A 19,857-nucleotide genomic window follows, 5' to 3' on the forward strand; every position below is an offset into this window, starting at 1 on the left:
CTTCGTGCTTGTTTATATTTCCTTTACAATCCGCCTTATCAAAATGGAAGATTACATTTCCAAGCTGAGAAAATTCGCAAATCTGGACTTTCAATCAAAACATTTTTGACAGTCTGGACATTTTTGTCCAGAAGGATCTTTTTTATTGAAATAATTTGTTTTACTATTGGATTCGAACGGTAAAAGGGTTTGTAATACATACCAGCTGACAAATGGATTTCGTGTACAAGTAAAGGTAAGACCATAAACTTTTATTATTTCTAGTTAGAAATAAGCTCAATTGGAATAAATTTTAACCTCAAATTAAATATGGGTCACGTTTGTGTGAAGAATGCTGATATGAGATATAAAACATAACGCATTGTCTGTTAACAGACAATTTGTTAACAGTTCATTTGTATTTGTAAATCTGACTGTAAAAGAGTCAGTGCCTCACCAGCTGTCAACCTCACCGCACGTCACTGGGTTTAGTCCCCCTCACCAGGAGGGTGAGGGGGAACTGAGATTGGACTTAAGATAGCTGACCCAGGTGCTAGTAAAAAGGTGGTTTAATGGTGGGAAATGCACAGTAACAACGTATCTTAGTCCATGTACAGAAACCAGCAAAGTAGGGCAGAGATGGTGGAGGAGACCAGGATGACCAGGGGAGTGGACAGGCTAATGGCAGAAACCAGAAGAGCGGGAGGAACAGGACAGACAGGTGAACAAACAAACTAACCAGGAGGAGTGGCGAACAAAAAAGGAAATCCACGGCACAGGAACTGTCAGCTTGGATAACAAAAAGAATGTCTAGCTAACCTAATAGAAAAAAACATAATGAGATCCACAGCACCGGAGCTGTCAGCGTGGAAGTCTAGAGATGTATAACACAACACATATAACCTATGTACAGAATGAGATCCACAGCACAGGAGCTGTCAGCATGGAAGTCAAACGACGTGCCACATACCACGACTATTGGTATGTTATGGGGTATGCAAGTTAGGTGAGTTAAGTAGTAATGCTCTGGCAAAGACGGAGCGTTTACCAGAGGTATAAATAAGGAGGAAGGTAATCATCGGGATGCACCCCAGCTGTGCGCACCGACAAACGAGTCGCTAGTTACTGAATGCAACACATCTGAGGTGCAGATCCCGCAGGATCGAGAGAACAGAGAAGAGAAAGGCAGAAGAGAGGCAGGTCGCGCCGAGTGGACCTGACACTGCCTTTGTCATGGTGTATTCACATAACTCAGACATTGTTTTGCTGTCTTCTATTTCACCACTAGATGTGACTGAAACAAACCTTTGAATGAATGAACCGATACAATTGATGAAGTGGTTTGATACCGATTCATTGCTTCATTTGGACATAACTAGTTTTAAGTTGTAGGTAAAGGTTAGGTATTGTTTGATATTGGACATACATACATAATTGAATTGACCGATGAGTGTGCACATTTGATTAATTTTGTATTGCTAATATGTGTAAATTTTCTCTTGAGTTCTGACAAAAAATTGGACTGAGGAGGCAACAGGGTTAAATACCTCCTTCTAGGCTTGGACTATACCATGTGTTGGATACAAGAAAGGGGGAAGTTTAAGGGGGAGGTGTTGTTGATTTGTTTGTAATTTATGTTAAGACATTATTTGTTAAGTTAAGTTATCTTTTTTGAAAAGAAAACATTTAGTCGTCAGCAGACTGTCTGTTTAGTGTATTAGTTGATTATTTTGATAGTGTCTTTGGTCTACCCCCTTGTGTGTGTTATTGTTTTTGTTGTGGTATCGGACAGTTCAGTTTGCTGTATTTTGAGTTTCCTCTTCTCCTGTTGATCTCTTTTAGGGTCCATTTTGTTTGATATTGATGTTGTTTGTATTTTTCCTTACTTTGGGGTTAATAAAAAGCCCATTGTTTTTGAATTTTAAAAGCTGTGTCCTCTGCCTTACTGTTTGGTCCCTGACAGGCTGTGTGGCTTTTAATGAGGGGAAAATGGAAATTAACATGTATGTAAGTTCATTTATTAAAATCCCTCTTCAGTTTTCTGTTGTCTTTGGTTTGTTCCAGTGTGTGTATGCTCTATTATCCTGGTTTAACTTAATACATTTTTGGCTTAGCCTTGTTTTATTCTCAGTCCTCTTCCTATTTGTTCCCAGTCTACACCATCCCACCATATTTCAGTGTGCTCCTGCATGCTGTAATCTCACTTCATTGTGCCAAGTCTCTCCTCTGTGCCATTATCTTGTGTTCCTGCCGTGCTTTTGTCACAAGGGGGAAATACAGCCAACGTGTTGTCGTGCTTTATTGTCCCAAAGCTGAAGCCTACAAGGACCCTTCTCAGCAGATAAAAATATTCTCCAGATGCACACAGACACCAGTAGATAAGAAACCATCATTTAGGTTGACTGTTCATCGGGCAACCTGGTGTGTGTCTGTGTGTGTGTAGCAGGTCAGTGAATGGAGCCACCAGGGCGAGACTGATTGTTAATTATTTCAAGTGGAGAGAAGATGAGCTACTACAGGCTGTCAGAGACCTGTATCTGACTTGCACACACTTGAAACACACATTTTGTAGGATACATCTTGTGTACATTTGAATACTTTTAAGGCTGCATAAAATGTGGCATAAGTGTAGATACTGCTCAGTGACATCCAGATATGTCAGTAGTTTCCCTCAAGTGCTGTGACCTCTAACCCTCTAGAGAAGTGAAGTGCTTTATTCTTAAGTGACCTGAATTTAAGAAACAAAGGCAGAGCCTTGAACTAACTTCTCAGTGTGACTGTGCAGACACACCTCTGTTGCACATGTGTGGTATTAGAAGACACAGTTTCTTTCCTGGTTGCTAGGCAGAGACAGGAAGTGGGTAAGCCAACTGGAGACCACTAGAGAACCTTCTTCCTGTTTAAATGTGAACAAAACTCCCCATTTTACCTGTTATCTTTTTCTTGTATCCACAGTTTTAACAACTATTTTGTATTCTTGGATATTTTTGTTTTTTATATTTTGTATTCTTGGGTGATCTTATGTTTAGACTAGGTGTTCATTCTTTTGGCTTTAAACTCTTTACTCCACACCAGGAGAGCCCTGCACAAGAGTTCCTATGTGCATAAACTGTTTATGCAAAAATGGCAAATAAAAATCCTGAATCTTGAAGGTGGAGTGAAATTGGGGACAACTCCGAGTGAACAGCAGACCAAGGCCAACCTGAAGATATCAAGTCAGGAAACAGTAGTGTTATCATGCCATCTATTTTGGGGGCTGGATTTGTTTCTATCCTTGAAGTGTTGCTGAAGATGAAATATCTCATTTGTAATCGATAAAACACACCTTTGCTCGGTTCCACATGCTCAGGTTTTTGTTTCTCAACCGTTACCAGTTGATTAAGATGCTTAAAATATGGCTTATCAATCATTATTAACATTTATGGATCATTTCACTGGCTTCTATGTTTGCTCATTTAACACTACAGTGTAATTGTCAAGTGAGGGCCACACTGTTCAAGCTATGGTGATTTAAAAGTTAATAATTTATACAGCAAATAAAAGGGTGAAATTAAGAAAGACAATGTTATTAAAACACAACAGAGCCATGGTATTGAAAAGAATAAAATAGTTTTACTTTGTGAATTATAGATTGTTTTGTTTGTTTGTCTTTTGAATATGTATAAAACAGAGCACATGATGAAGAGAAACTATTTTTCAGTGATTCAAATCAGTTAGCTGAACTGTAATCATAGACTGTACACTGCATAAAATTATCCATTAACCTCATGTTCACTGACTTCTGGAGGTGAAGCTAATGTGATTATTATATTTATCTAGCAACCGCCTCTTCAGATGATGAATCAATACAGTGAACATACTGCAATCAAAACCTGTATCAGTGCTAGCTTTATCCAGGGGACTGTAACGAGATCATCACACCTGACACATTTACAAATTATGATGCTAAAGCAAAATCAGGTTCCTGTTGGTCTTTGGTTCTTGTTACCATTGCTAACTCTGAGAGACGAGACAGTCCAAGTAACTTCTAAACAGTGCTGATTTATTCCATGAACACAGGCAAAAATTAACATTACACGCTCAGGCATCTTGCACCTCCAAACTGCTCGCAGGCAGATGTAAGATGAAAGACCCTGAACCCACCAGGCCTATACATTATATCCCCTCGGTTGGGCTAGCCCCATACTACACAGAAACGTCAACCGAGACGTCTCTGTTACCAGCTTTGCAGCTGGTCATAGCAGTAGTCAAAACATGAAGCAAATCAATGTGTGTGTGTGTCTGTTGATTAAGTGGTGTGTAGCTAAAAACATTCTCACACGACCTCTAGTACATGTCGTGACTTAAACATAAGAACATATTATGGCTAAGGCTACAGTTATACACGTCATAATAATAATATTAAACACCCTGTCTGCTGACAGTCATCAACTCTTCTCTCTAGTATCCTTGACCAGATGTACCCTGTAGAAACTCATAAGCATGCCTAAGCATTTTACAGTCTAACTAGACATCCTATCTCCACTAAACATTTCTAATACATAAAGTATCTATCCAATTTCTATCTGACTAAAAATACCTAACATTCCTAATGAGACCGGTACTTCTTCATATGTGATAAAAACCTGCTACTAAAGTGAAATGTTTGTTAAAATGAGGAAATGCTTACACATGCTGTTCATGAGTTCTGAGACGTGGTGGGTTTTGAAACCTTGTCTCAACACTCCATCAGTTTCTGATGACCGCTGGTCCTGCAGCTACTCACGTCTTTGACAGTACCGGAGGTTACTCTAGGTCACAGAACAAACAGTGGAGAAAGTATGTGAGAATAAGTCTAAAAGTTCAACTTCTAATGTAATCTGATACTGATTATTGAAAAATTACATAATAGGACACCCACACACATATTCAAAGACACACACTGATTTCTATGTTTGTTGTTATTAAGACAACGTGCTCCATTAGTTCTCCATTAATGGCAGGAACAACATCAGGTCCAATCAAGTGATTTGGTCCACTACTAATTTTTGGTTTCTGTGGCAACAGACCTTCTGAACCTCTTAATGTCTGATTAATAGTGAAGAGGGTGCACCATAATTTATTCCATTATGACGTTAATCAAAAGCAAAACGAATGCTCTAACATACAAATAAACATGTAACATATTCACTCCTCTGCACTGTGTACTGTGTAATCACCATAATGTCTATGAATCCAGACCCTTATTTAACTTATTCGTCTGTGCCATAGTCCTCTATTGGTGACCAAAAACTAGAAAAATACACTAGTGAGCCACACCGCTACACTAAGAGACATGACTCTTTTTCACAAAAACTGTGAGGCCCATCTTTTTTAATAAAGGAACTCCAGAGGCTTTCTACAGTCTCTGAAAACATCAGCTGCTCATTTGCTCTGTTTACACTACTCCACAGAATTCATGCACATCTCCAGTTCATGAGTTGCAAAAAACATCTGGTTTGGTTTTTAAAAAATCAGATCAGAGTCACTTGTAAGCATGTAATGTGAGTGTAGCCTAAGAGTCAGTAGCAATACTAGTGATTCTGAAAGGGTGCATTTATGCAGATTTATGCTAAATAATGTCAGAAAAACATTAATCATTACAGAATAAATAAAATAACAAAATAAATAAATAAAATAGAATAACACTGTAAATGTGCATAGAAATGTAGAAAAGTAAGTCTAGTACACAACATTAAAACTGGTCAGTTCAAGTCAGTACCAAAGAGGCATTCAGCTCTATCTACTTTCAGACAGCTAAGCACCTAGCCTAGTTTTTCTTTGTGAAGTGAATGGTTTTTAGCTCAGAGCAATTAGGCAAACTCACTAGCACTGTCAGCAAATGCAATGAATTCAATCCTGCACTGAGAAATTAACCAGTGGGCAGATTTTCCACCTTCCTGTCTCCATTCAACACATCTTTTTCTTCTTTTTACTCCATGCCCTTTTCCCTTGTGATGAAATGGCAGAAAGAGTGATTAACTGCTGAAATCTGCCTGTTGCCCCCTCCCCCTCCACACACACACAGCAACACACGCAAACATTCAAATTCATCATTTATATTTTATGTGAGGGGTGCTGAATGGTGCCAGTTGGAGAGCCTAATTTCCATGACAACAGGCTGAGGATTAGGGTGGAAAAACTGTCATTCCAGTGCAATTGTCAGAGCACCTTGATTCAGAAGCGCACTTAAAGCGAATGAACGGACAGGAGTGGAAATAGAGGGATTTAGCTTGGTTGGAAGAATCAAGGGATGGAAGGAGGAAATGAAGATTTATCCTTACTTATTCTAAGTCACTATGGATAAATGTAAGTTTTTAAAATGTAAATAGCGGTAAGATACAAAGACACTGAGAAGAAGATGAAAAAGAATCAGTGCAAAGGAAAGAGAGAAAATGGCGGTGCAGAGGAGGGAAAGGAGATAATTAACACAAAGCATCCAAAACAGTCCAACAGCCATTTCAACTGCTGCAGTTATTAATCTTTACAAGGCAGCAAAAAGTGCCTAAAATAAAAATGACTTGTCACTGTCATGATTGTCATGAAATGTCTTGACATATGGTATCTGATTCTAGTAGCTAAAATTACAAAATAAATGTAGTGGAGTAAAAAGTATAATATTTGCCTCTAAAATGTAGCAAAGTCAAAGTATGAAGTAGTAGAAACTGAAAATACTCAAGTAAAGCACTCAAAATTGTACTTAAGTACAGCACTTGAGTAAATGTACTTAGTTACTTTGCACCACAGTTTTCCTCCCAAGAACCTCTCTCCTGTTTATGCGGTACATTAGGAACACTGACTTATTGATAGATCATCAGGTGCTCCATGTTGTTTGATAGACAGTCTGTTGGCTCGGAAATTTTTTCACACAACTAACACAAAACTCCAAGGTATGAGCGCACAGCTGGGATGAAAGCTAAGATGACACTGTAAGCAGACCTTTTGAGGATGGTGCGGTGATGTGGTGCAGGCTGGAAGAGAATCTGTTTCTGGGCAAAATCTGTTACAAGTGTATTTCAAATTCTGAGCAAATATAAAGGAGTGGTATGAACATTCACATCCTCCTTCTCTAACACAATGATTCCTGCCAGCAGACCAGCTAAAATTCCCCATACATCATCCTGTTACAAAACAGAGTGTCCCCAGGCTTTCAACAACAAATTAGATTGCGATTGATACAGTGTGTAATGGATAATTACATTGAGCGATACTTGAATGGTATCAGTCACATGCTGAATAAGCCAGGTGGAGACCTGCAGAGTTAAGTTTGCAAGCATGAAGCCTGTCACCAGCCAAACTGAAAGAAAGAAAGAAAGTAAGAAAGAAAGAAAGAAAGAAAGAAAGAAAGAAAGAAAGAAAGAAAGAAAAAAAGAAAGAAAGAAAAAAAGAGCTTTAGAAACAGATTAAAACAAAGGCTAAATCAACTCTGATAATATTTAAATTTATGATTTGATTTGGTCACTTGGGGGTAGCAGTAACAATTAGTGAACATAAGAGTGACATATTATTGCCTTTGAAGTTGAATTAATGAATGAATCTTTTTAGCTCAGTTTTTGGTCTCAATCAGTTTGATTTGATTTGATTTGATTTGATTTATTCTTTCAAGCATGTAAAGACAGTAGATATGTCAACACACATGAGTTCATGAGGTAATTAATTATCTGGCTTTTTAGCTGCTAAATTCTCCACTATGTTCACCAGCTAGTCATTGTCTTTGTCCCTCTGCTGTTTAGAACTTACCATGTAGTGTACAATGGGTTTACCAGAGCTTTTTGCTGAAAAAATTAAAATGGCTGCCTGTTGTGGGCTGTAACACCACACCAATGAGCTGAATGACATTATGAGGCTCTGCAGGGCTGAGGGGAGCTGCAGAGTTTGGGGCTAATGCTCTGTGGGTTTGTCTCTACAAGTGACCCCATTCACATTACATAGTTATTTGATTCATTGCTGATTTAAAAATGTCAAAAATAGAAGTTATTATACTTCAAACCATTCAGTTATGTAAATTGCTAGGAAATGTACTCCTAAAAAGACACGAGAGCACCACTTAGTAGCACTCAGAAAGATATTAATGGCCCCCGCTGAACACGCTAAGCATTCTGGTTACATGAACTCTGGTTCAAGATGAAGATAAAGCTTTCTGTTGTCTGGAAAACATCTGGGCTTATTTGTTTCAGCATGGAACAGAACAGAACATCATCTGCTCTGAAATAGAAATTTATGGAGCCATGTAAAGCAACTGGTCAAACTCTTGGCTATAAAGACTGTGTTATCTGATACTGATGTCCTCCTTGTTCAGCTACATGTAATCCATGTCAAAGAAAGAAGAACTCCCATTAGACCATTAAGCCATAAAGGCTTTTACTGTAAAATGCTCCCATTAAGGTAAGAGCATTGTTATGTATGAACTGACCAGTACATTCACCCAATCTTTTTTGTCCGATTCTATTAGCCTATACCCTGGAGCAGTAAACACAGAAAACAAGGTAATGTGAACAGACACACATTTGTTATCATTCCTTATCTTAGCAATAGCAACTACTCTCCTAACATTTTTCAGTGCACTCCTCCACAAAGGTTCAAACTTCAGCTGCCCTGAGGGTTCACAGTTACCACTTGTTATACACTATTATAAAGAGGCAAAAATGATTTCATGACAATAATTTACTATTTAGAGAACAATGAGCTTCTCTAATTAAACTGTTTGCAAAGTGACATGTATGAACTCTAGTAGCTTCAAACATCAGGTTGCAGTGTCACATCAGCCACATTTCCTCCTGTGGGTGAGTGCCTTCAGGTGGTTTAGGTAAATCCTTTTTCATGCCACTTTCAGCAGGTTTACATTTGTGCTTCACATCAGGTAGACTTTAACTACTGTAAAGTAGCAAAGCACCCTGCCGTGCATTTCTGGCAGATATCTTCAAATTCTTAGTCATCGGGGCTCCTGCAGCTGCTCTGTGAAATGATTCAGAAATGTGCATTCGTACATGCCTTCAACAAATTAGTTTCAACATTAAAAAAAAGCCCCTATCTAAAGAACCAAGCAAGCAAATACCTGCAGTAGTTTCTCTAAGTAGAAGTCAGGCATCTTGTGTAAAGTTGGGTGTTATATTTCTCCCTGTTTCTAGTCTTTATGCTAAGCTGAAATAACTGGCTGCTGGCTGCAGCTTTATGTTTAGCAGGCAGATGTGAGAATGTCAATTATCTACTTAGCTAAATCTGAGCAAGAAAGTGAACAAACATATTTCCCATAAGATCAAACCATTCCTTAAAGATATATTATTTGCAAGCTACAGCTACATGCATATATTAGGGATGTGGACTTATATGCAGTGACATTTTTATAGAGCTTATACTGTAATAGCACAAAAAATGACAGTGGACCCAGCTCTAATGTGTACATTTGTTCCATCTGACCCTCTTCAACTAAAACCGCTAGGATGCACTGAGGGGATTTTATAATTTCATGCTCCTGTTCCCATTTTAGGGATTTAAACTAAAACTTCTCAAAGCAGCATACATCTTAACACAACTGGCTTAACATTAATTTAACCTCAATCACACAGTGAATAAAAAAAATCCCCACAAGTAAAAGTCAACACGGTGCAAGAACCACACGAGACCAAAAAAGCAACTAGTGCACAAAATAAGAACTAAAACTACTGGGCAAACATTCCCCCCACTCCCCCAGAGTAAATGAAAAAGGCATAGCGGATTAGTACACTGTCGCAAAGCTCATACTGACCTAGAAATATGTGTGTTCGTCACAACTAAAATAGGAGGCACGTGTGTATTTTATTATGTGCACGTGAATGTTTTTAAGTGTGTGTCTGTGCCTTAAGTGCAACTAAGCTCCAGTCATATCAGGGCACCTAATCCCTTTTCACAGGCCTTCTTATGTGAGAGCAAATGCTCAACATCCATCTGAGTGGAAGATTCTCATAAAACAATCTATGCATCCCTGTGTTAATGTCATGAACTGTATTCACATTACAGATAAAATTAGAGTTTTGTGCACTGACAGGCAGGTGGGATATAGAGGAGCAGAAGTGAGGAGCAACTGAAAAGCAAATGGAAGTAGAGAACGTGAGGGATAGGTGTGTGTGATGAACTGTTTTACTAGGAAAGAAGGAGGGAAGGAAGGAAGGGCGAAGGTTGCCATTTGCCCAACCAGCAACACTGAGTTCTGATCATATGAAGACACACACACTTACACAGACATACTGTGCTGTCAAACCAGAACATCCAGTGGGCAAAAATCATCTGAAATGGTTTTGCCAGGTACTGAGAGTCGGCAGAAGTTCATTTTTCCTTTCTCAAATACGAACACATACGCAACATCTTATCTCCCACAAACAGATGTGCATGTTCCACATTTCTTCATATCAACATCATGCACGCTGACAAAGTAACATGTTGCACTGTGTGTACTGTAAGTGTGCGTGTTTGTCAAAGAGAGAGAAAAAGAGAAAGAGAAAACTATGTGACTGCGCATCAATCAGCTCTTATTTCACAACCAAGCATTCACCAAAACCTCTTACACAGGCCACAGCACTTTACAAAAACCCTTTATACACCACACACACACACACACACCAACACATGCATTCATCATCTTTGTATTTTCTCCATCTTTGCTCTCTTTCACAGCTTAATTGTAGCTTGCAAGTTCTCACACATACATGCACACACTCACTGACTACAGGAAAGCACGAGAATTGAGCAGGCTAACCATCAGGAACAAATTTCCATATCACTCTTTCATCCTGTTCCTGCATTTGGCTTCTCATTTATCTGTTTCTATAGTCATCATAAATGATGAATATAAATAACCACATGAAGGAGGAGCAGGATATAAGAGGTAAAACCTTTGAAACAAGCTTCATTTCTAAAAATGTTTCTTTCTAACATCCAGAAAAAGGCAGGAGGTTATGGTGAATTGTGGTGTTTCTTGTGCATGTAATTCTAAGTTGTTTAATGAAGTTTAGGAAACTCTTTCAATAAACAGCAACCTGAAAAAGAACTGCACCTAACAATAATTCAGTGTTATTGTTATTTCACACATTTATTTTGTAGAATGATTGATGAGAAGGATGATTGTTTTGCTTGAGAAATTGCTTAAACTTATTGACTAAACGTATTGTTTCAGTAAATTTTATATTATAATTTATATCATTAAATTATTGTATATATTTTTGCAAAGAATTAAAAATTACCTTCAAGTCAGCCTGAGTTATCATACTCTTCTCTTTAAAATTCATCACTCTACTGTGCTTTTATCTAGCTAAAACGAGAGGAATCTGGAGATTGCATATTATTGTTACATGTCTACAAGGACTTAATAAGATAAAAAGTGATTCATCTTTATTATAGACAATCTTTGGGTTTAGGCCTCGCGCTGCTGAGCAGAAGCTACTCGTGAGCCATTTCTTTAGGGTACAGTCGTTAGCTTAACTTAGCAGTAGGTAGTGTTAGCCTGCTAGCTAGGAAACTGTTCAGTTAGCTATTTATGTAGTTAGCTGTCACATTGACGTTTGCTGTTTTGATTCTCAAACCTGTATGCGGATACAGAAAGAGCATCTCTTATTCATTGCTTTTATATAACTCTTCCAGCAGAAGCCAACTGAGAGGGAACTTAACCTAACTAAGGTAGCTAACAGTTAGCAAAATGTGATTTAAAATAACTACATGCTAGCTAAACTGGAAATAATAGAGTTAACGCTAATTGAATCTGACTGTATGTGTAGCTAGCTTTTAACGAGAGTCAATACTTTTTAGTCAAATAAAATAAGGTACAGGAAAACGAATGCAGAGAATTTAGTTATCTTATTTGGGTTATGTATAATAGGCATGGTGTACAAGAAATCTATATTCTTTGTAAAGTGCATTTATGCCAATGAAAGAATTCAGCTGAACAAATACAGAACACTACAAGATACATGGTAAATGTGAAGGATAGTCTGGATTAGAAGAGGAGAGCTGAGTCAGGGACAGATGAGAAAGGCATGAGATAAAACGACAAACACACCCTTCACATAATACATCCTTTATATTGGGTCTTAAACATAAAATAGCCCTTCTCTATGAAGATCAGAACAGAGCAGGGGTTCTATAACCCCAACTATAAAGAGTGCTCAGAACTTAGCTTTGGAAGGGATTAGCTCTGTCAGTGACTTTTGCTCTGACTATAGGACTAGTCCAGACCTCCAGATGTTTTCTATTTTGCCTCTGTTTTGAGGTATGCTTCTTTGGTCATTGTTTACTTGTTGGAATGAGCAGACCGTTTTTGTTATTGCTTTTGCATCTACAAAGTAATTCATCAATCAAATATGACAGGGGATTGTGAACAAACTTGTCCTCTGTAAGCATATGTAGTGCCACACCAGACCTTGGACACAGGCTGATAAAGGCATTTTGCTTGTATTTGCAATAATTTATTATTAAAGCATAACTGTTGTTGACAACTTAGCATTTGAGTCAGTTATCTTCATATTAGTATACTGGTCTGGTGTTATGAATTGGTCCTAAAAGCAACTTTAGTGAAGTGACGAGAAACTCTTTAATCCTCTGTCATGGTGTTGTGGACACAAATTTGTTGCCTTATTTCTGTTTCAGCAGTTTGGTCACAGTCTGTGGTCCTGTGTATTCTTGCCCACTGACTTGTGGAAATGAAATAACTAATAATACTGATGTGTGTCTAAATAAAGGGCCGTTGATATAGCTAAATAAGGGTTTTTTCTTCAGTAATGATGATGCTAGCAACAAAAAAAGACATACAGACAATTTCCATAATGACATGGGTTCAGATGGTGCGATTGACTGTGAAATGTTGGAGGTTTTCCCTTCTCCGTCCTTCTGGCCACATCCTCTGGGTATTGGCAGGTGCACAGATTGCCTTTTTCCATCTGGTTATACTTGTGAATCTGTAAAACATGAACGAATGAATAAATTCCAGAAATATGTTGATTACATAGAAGGTTGTAAAAGCCTCAGATTGGGGCTTAGAATGAGTTTACAGTCTTCAGTGCTATATATGGAGATTTTATCTGTGTAAAAAACCCTTCAGTGGCTTGACCAGTTGAGGGAGAATTTTTTTGGCAAGATACAGTATGTCTCTGCATATGCCTCATGAACTTTCTGCCTTCTGGCTACTTTCAGCCATGAAATAGACCCTTTTGAGTCATTACTGCACAAACCTTTTGCAAACTTTTTCACATTAACCTTTTCAGAAATAAGAAGCCTCTGAATTATGGGAAACTGGACCATTTATAACTTTCTTACATAATCTTCCCTGTTCATTATAGCATATTTATTCATGTTCTTTTTACAGTGGTGCTTACTGCTGATGATTAGGATGACAGCTAACATGCAATGAACATTGTTGTCTCATGGGCTTATCATTACAGGGCAATGGCTTGTCCTTGTGTTTACTATGTTTTGTAGCAGTAACTGGATTTCCTCCTTGATTTAATGGAACTGTTGTTAAAACCTCTATGAAATGTTTTGCTTGTTAACACTTGACATTTGTATAGGAATTTGCTTGTTGTTTTGAGATGTCCCTGGACAACAGAAAGAGGCCAGCAGGTTCCTCCAACTCGGGGAACTTGGTTTTTTGGTCCTCCTCTTTCCAGCGGCAACCAGCCAGAGTTCTAATTGTGGAGGCACTGCCACCCTGGTGGTCAGAGACCTGTCCGGTGCTCTGTGATGCCCTGGATAACTTCTTGTCCCTGGCTTGTAGTCTGGATGGACCCTGTAGGATCCCACTGCTCAGCCCATTTGTGGTAAGATTGATAAAGGTGAAGTCAACAGAAAACATTTAGTCTCTTTCTTATTATTGCTTTTGCTAATACAGTCTCTCTCAACTCTCTAGACTTTATTGTTTTCTGTCACCCACATTATCTTTTAGTTTTATCCTTTTTTGTCATCCTAGCAGGTTCGTGGTAACCTGGCCAGGCTGCATTCCTGTGTGGAGGAGCTGAGGTCTATTCCAGGTGAAGGCTGTATCAGAGGAGCAGCCAGAGGAGGCGAGCTGCTGCAACAGGCAGTGCTGGACAGTCTGCAGCAGTTTAAACAGTACATCAGACACACCAGTCCCAGGAACCAGTTCAGCAACAACACATCTGTAGAGGTTAGCACAGATAGACTCTGTTTATGCACACCCAGCATATCAAGAAAACAAATTGTTTTTTACTGTAAGATCACACATTGCAGAAAAATCATTGGTATTTATCAGTTAAGGCCTATTCATGCTTCCTGTGTCCACTACAGTCCAGCGACATACATTTTGCATCATCCCAGTTCTATGCATGTACCAGAAAACCAAAATAGACACCTCAACACGTGTGGACCATGTCTTGGGAAAACATCAAACTGTGTATGCTTTGAAAATGTCAGCATACATGGACAGAAAGTACACCCTGAAATGACATGCATCTCAGGTTGACTCTAAATGGCTGTGAAAGCCTATCGTAGGCCAACATATTACTCAACAAAATACAGTGATGAAAACAAGGTTTTATTTTCTGTGATTCAAGGTCTGAAATGGAGATGCTGGGGATTGAACCCAGGGCATCATGTATTAAAAGTATGCACTAGATGTTATGAATTGTTTTGCAGTTTCACTTTTCAGACCTTTTGACAGAAATTGGACCAGTGCCAATAAATACTAACTGCTAACCAGGCACAGAGTTTATAGCTGTATGTTTATAAGTGCATTAAGTCTATAGTTTGGTGCAGTCTTTATAGTTTTGGTGCTGCAGGCATTTGAGCCCAGAACCTCATAAACATAAACCATGCTCTGAGCTACACTCTACTTCTCCTTCTTCTCCTCCTCTTTAGGGACCAGACACACACCTCCATGATGAAAGCTAAGCACTGAATCTCTTCTTTGTTCAATTTCAGTTGTCAAGCTACAGCACAGTGCATTACAGCCAACATCTGCTCGGGGGTGGGACAGTCCAGTTGCTTTTCTGAGTCTCTGCTTGCAAAACGTGTACTCTGATGACCTCATAGTCAGTGTTTTAATACTATACTGCAATACCAAAGATCAAACAAATCACTTTTTGTGATCTCCAAATAGAGGTTAATGATAGCTCATGCGCTGTCTGCATTAACATTTAAAATGAGCGATTAAGGATTAGCGACAACAAAAAGTTGTATTATATACTTTATTATCATACAGTTGCCAGCCATGTCTTAGTTGGCTTATGTCATTATTTTTTTAAAAAGATTACCTTTCCCTGTCAACATGAAAGTGCAAGTGTAGCATTTATACATTTATCCACAGCATTTTTGAGAATCTCAATTTTCGGGTATGAAGGTCGCCAAGTTAGAGTGGCCGGAGGACAAAATGAACAAAAGTACTGTTACCGAACATAGCTGCAATAGTTGTTACAGTTTCTCCCCCCATCCACGCATTCTGAACAAAAGGAAAATGGCTAATTTTCTTCTTTCTTATTCAACTGACTTTGGAAAACAATAAAGCAGATAGAGTGATAACAAGAGAGCTTTGTAACTCTGCTGAATCACAGTTGTGTATGGTGTTTTTTTTTTTTAACTGCCACACCCATGATTCTCATTTACATTTTTGCCTGTTTCTCTAGTTAGACCACCGAGTGAACACTAAATTGTGCTTTGATTGCAGATCATGAACAATACCTGTAAGGTATCAGTAGCTGTTGAGCTGCTGCATATAACACAAATACAATTTAATGATAATGGTTGTGTTATGTGTTTGGATATATTAATATCAGAAATGAGTGATCACAGGCAGAATTAGAGTTGATGGAAAGTTGTTCCTCTAACTTACTAATGTACAGTGTCAGACCAACTTATTAGGCTAACATGGACCACAAAAGCTCAGTTTCCCCCATCTACTCTAAAAAGTCAGACTTTAGTTTGTCCCCTATAGACATCAGTTATGGAAGTTGTAACAGAAACCTAACACACGTTGCTATCTTAATGGTTAAGTAGTTTCTATTTCAGTAATGTGACAAAGCATCAGGGAGTGTAGTATCTCCTTAACCAGATTGAGGTCCTCTATATAAGAAGTGGAGATGCTGGGGATTGAACCCAGGACCTCATACATGCAAAGCATGCGCTCTACCACTGAGCTACATCCCCACATTTGTCCTTTTGCAGCATATCCATATCAATCAGAAAAGGGATTCAGTTTGAGCATGCAGTAGATGACAATACTGTAGTACAGCATGCAGTAACCATTGTGAGATTTGCACATCTGTATTGAATATGAAGTAATTTCCTCCAAATAGCTGACAGTTTGTCTATTATGAAGTTCTGAGCTAGTCTTCGGCTGCAGACAAGCTCAGACTGAATAGAGCCTCTTTGAGATTCAAGCTTTGTATTTCACACTAATGTAGGGAAGAGGCTCCACTTAAACCTGTTAAATGAGCTCTCTTCAAGTCCAATTCAGTCTGTTTAGCAGCTGCAAATACATATTGAATTTGGAGCCTCATTAGCATGTTTTTAAAGGCTTTAAACATCCTTGTTAGCAGTCCATTTTAGTGGCTGAGAACTCTTCACATCCTACAGTCCACTTAAAACCAGCTCATGTACATTTCAAAAACAGCAAATGGGCTCAATTCATCTGTTGCTGAGCCATCTGTTGGGAAAAAGTTGTACAGCTGACAGCAGAAAAGCTTCAGTGGTTCTCAGTGGCTTCCTGCTAGAATATCCAATCAGCAGCCTTTTGACTGCACAAAATATTTAAACCAGTTTCCTTATTGAATTTTGAACAAAACTCCACTCAGTAATGTTCATAGCCTCATTAATGGAATTGCTGCCATCATTAAAAGATCATAGCTGACACTTGAATGCAGCAGATTTAACAGAACTCTTAATTCCTTTTAATATGTGTTATGTAATTCAGAGCCAGTTTTGGGCTAAAACTCTGTACAGAAACAGACCAGAGACAGAAATACAACACAGTATTAGATGTCAGCAAACAAAAGTTTAGGGGAAAGGACTCTAAGCAGATATTAATTAAAACATCTCATTTTTCTAAATTTAAATGTTTGTTGAAAAGATGAAGCCAGCTGAAGAATGTGCCAGCCACTGGCCTTCTTGTAAAATTTGAACACCATGTTCTCTATAAAGTTGTTGATGAGGATTTCTCAAATCCAGCCTGGTTTTGTTAGAAAGTCATGAACAGATGATTACACCAAGACTCACTGTTTCTGACAGCAGCAGATATGAATAGCACTATTAGGAGAGAGAGACATTAAAAGCTGTGACATGGTCTTGTGCGTGTGTGTTGCCTGTCAGTTTATACAATACATTCTTTTGTGCATATATGCCTTTCCAGCATTTATGTATGTGTGTCTTTCTCAATGATGTGTGTCAGACTTTAGCAGCAGATTCTAATTTTGGCTAAACTACAGGAAGCACAGAGCAGAACACATCAATTATTGTGTTATAATCATCATTTTCTGCTACTGTTAGTGTGATTCAGTAGAGTGCTCACCATCAGCCCAACATTAATTTAGCTGTTTACCCCCATTAGATACATAAATGCCACAGAACTAATGAACTAATTTCATCCCATCAGATATACTTATTTTAAGATGTACAAACATTCTGCAGACATTTTCATCATCAGAAAATTAATGGTTTAGTGAAAAACATGTTACAGTGCAATACAGAAGTTTTGTTCCTTTGTGGAGTCATGACTTCTCAGATAAGTTACACCGATCATAAGGCATGAGGGCAGTTAAAGCTGAGTTTATCCCATGAAAACTTGGTTTTACAGTATGTCATTTTAATGTTGTGTCATTAAAACATTTCTGTTTTTTGGGAGTTTGCTCAGCTGGGACTAGGGCAGCAGTTCTGACATCATGTATTTAATCTACTAACTAATTTGATGTATGAAATGTTCTGGAAATACAAGAGAAGCGTTACGGTCAGATCCAAAGAATGCTTTGTTGTGGTGATGTTATGGCCTGTTCTTTGTACGATATGACAGTTTAAAACAAGTACTTGATCCTTCAGAAAGCCAGCTGGAACAATTCAAAAGTGGCCTTTTGGGAAGAAGTGTTGCAGAGGAACAGCAATGTGGCTTAATAAAAATAGAATTAAAACTGCTAGAAGTTGTTTAATGCAGTTGTGGAGGAGCAGCAGTATAGGTTCACGACAGATAACAAGCACGTATTTGTTATAGGATGGGGACATCAAGCTGTGATGTTCAGAATGTTGTTTTGCCCCTGTGTTGGTATGCTAATGTCGAAGGAGCAATCAGTAACAACCATCATAAGAAATACTGCAAGAAAGCTGTGACGTTTGCTATGAATAATAGCTTTCAGAGGGTGATTCACAGTCATCTCAGAGGTTGCTGACTGTGAGGTCAAAATTTCTCTTTGACCAACATGTCGCATCTATCATGTATATTTGTGCCCATCAGAGGGTGATTTGCTTCCTGTTTCATTCGTACTGTGAGCTGGGTCTCAACAGGTATTTTCCAGTGAAGAGCAGCTCTAAAAAATGCAACCATCAAATTTTTTTTCCTCTGTCTGTTTTTCTTTGGCAATTTGCATCTAATCTTATGCTCTTTCAAGTGACTCAATCCATTCTATAAATTAAAATATTTTAATTGTTTTTGATGTCCTTTGAGTTCTTTTTGTTTCCTGTTTACAGAGACGTGTTTTCCATTTCTTCTTGATATATTCCCAGGTTACTGTGATCACCAGCCAACCAGGGCGTGGCATTGTCCGCCACTTGGAAATGGGGCTCAAAGATGCTGATCTGGTGTCACTCAAGCGGCTCCTGGTGGTACAGATCTACAGTGCAGGAGAGTGGGGCCAGGACACTCCCTCACCTGAGGCCACTCATACTAAGACTGATGGTAGGAGAGCTCAAAATATACACTGACACAAGTTTGGATCACAAACTGCCGTGCACACAGTTAGTAGGCTGGGACATTGACACATGGGGAAGACACACACACACACACAGTCAAACAACATGAGCAAGGTCTGTTTCCTAAGCAAACATGACTCCCCCTCACTTTCCACATATTTTTTCCCTGTGCTTTCATGATCATCTTAGTTGAGTTGTGCAGTTTGCCGTTTTTTTTTGTTGTTGTTTTTTCTGTTTCATTGCACTCAACACTGGAGACATGTCACAATTTATAGAACTTGGCCGCCATCCTCATGTTTTCTCAGACAGCCTAATTTCATAATGAGATGTCTTTCTTTGTAATCGTGTGAAGGTTCAAGCAGTGTGGTCTGAATAAGTAGAGAGTGCACTGAAGATCGGGTGGAAATGAAGGGTAGAAAAAGCCGAGAAATGGAAAGTGAGAAAGAAATAAAAAAAAAAACATGCAGCGAGGAGAGAAAAAGTAAGAAAGGGGTGTGGTAAACATGCAGGGAATTCTTTCTTGTGAAAATATTTATGCACCCTGTGAAGTATTTATTGCATGGTGATAGTCACCTGTGTCAAGGGAGAAAATGTCTGAACTGACTGAGAGTTTGTTTTCTCTTTAATTCTCTGAGGCGTAGAAACATCGTGCTCATGAGTTTAAACTCTCCTGGTACAGTTATGTTGGTTATGAAATGCTGCCTGCAGTCTTGTTCATTGTCGTATATCCGCCTTTGTTATTTTTACATCATACTATAAAACAATATGTTAAGGAGTTGTCCCAGTTCTCCCCTATTAAATCTTGTTTTTGTCCCACTGGAGTTTTTCAAAAACAGAGCTACTTGGTTTTCACACATCAATCAAAGCCAGTAGCAGGGCTAGCAAGTACTGCAATGAACATCCTGGACTTTGTAGTGTAATCTTTGGCAAGCAAAGATACAAACTTTGCTTTTTATTGTCAGACACAAACTAAGCTGAAGCTGAGATCGT

At 38.6% G+C, this 19,857-nt stretch overlaps 1 protein-coding gene and 1 non-coding gene across 2 annotated transcripts in view; one reads left to right on the top strand and one right to left on the bottom strand.

Annotated features, from left to right (window-relative positions):
* Positions 1-11,419: 11,419 nt before the first annotated feature.
* Positions 11,420-19,857, top strand: part of m1ap (meiosis 1 associated protein) — a 30,189-nt gene continuing 21,751 nt past the window's right edge. The window contains exons 1-4 of the mRNA XM_020610131.1: positions 11,420-11,646; positions 13,530-13,778; positions 13,928-14,125; positions 18,682-18,853. Of these exons, the coding sequence (XP_020465787.1) occupies positions 13,551-13,778; positions 13,928-14,125; positions 18,682-18,853 (598 nt within the window). The 5' untranslated portion in view covers positions 11,420-11,646; positions 13,530-13,550. The remainder of the gene's footprint in view (positions 11,647-13,529; positions 13,779-13,927; positions 14,126-18,681; positions 18,854-19,857) is intronic.
* Positions 16,048-16,119, bottom strand: trnaa-ugc (transfer RNA alanine (anticodon UGC)). The gene has a single exon. It is a non-coding gene; the product is annotated as a tRNA-Ala (tRNA).

The sequence above is a fragment of the Monopterus albus genome, unplaced genomic scaffold (assembly GCF_001952655.1).
Source record: "Monopterus albus unplaced genomic scaffold, M_albus_1.0 scaffold104.1, whole genome shotgun sequence".
Classification (NCBI taxonomy): Eukaryota; Metazoa; Chordata; class Actinopteri; order Synbranchiformes; family Synbranchidae; genus Monopterus; species Monopterus albus.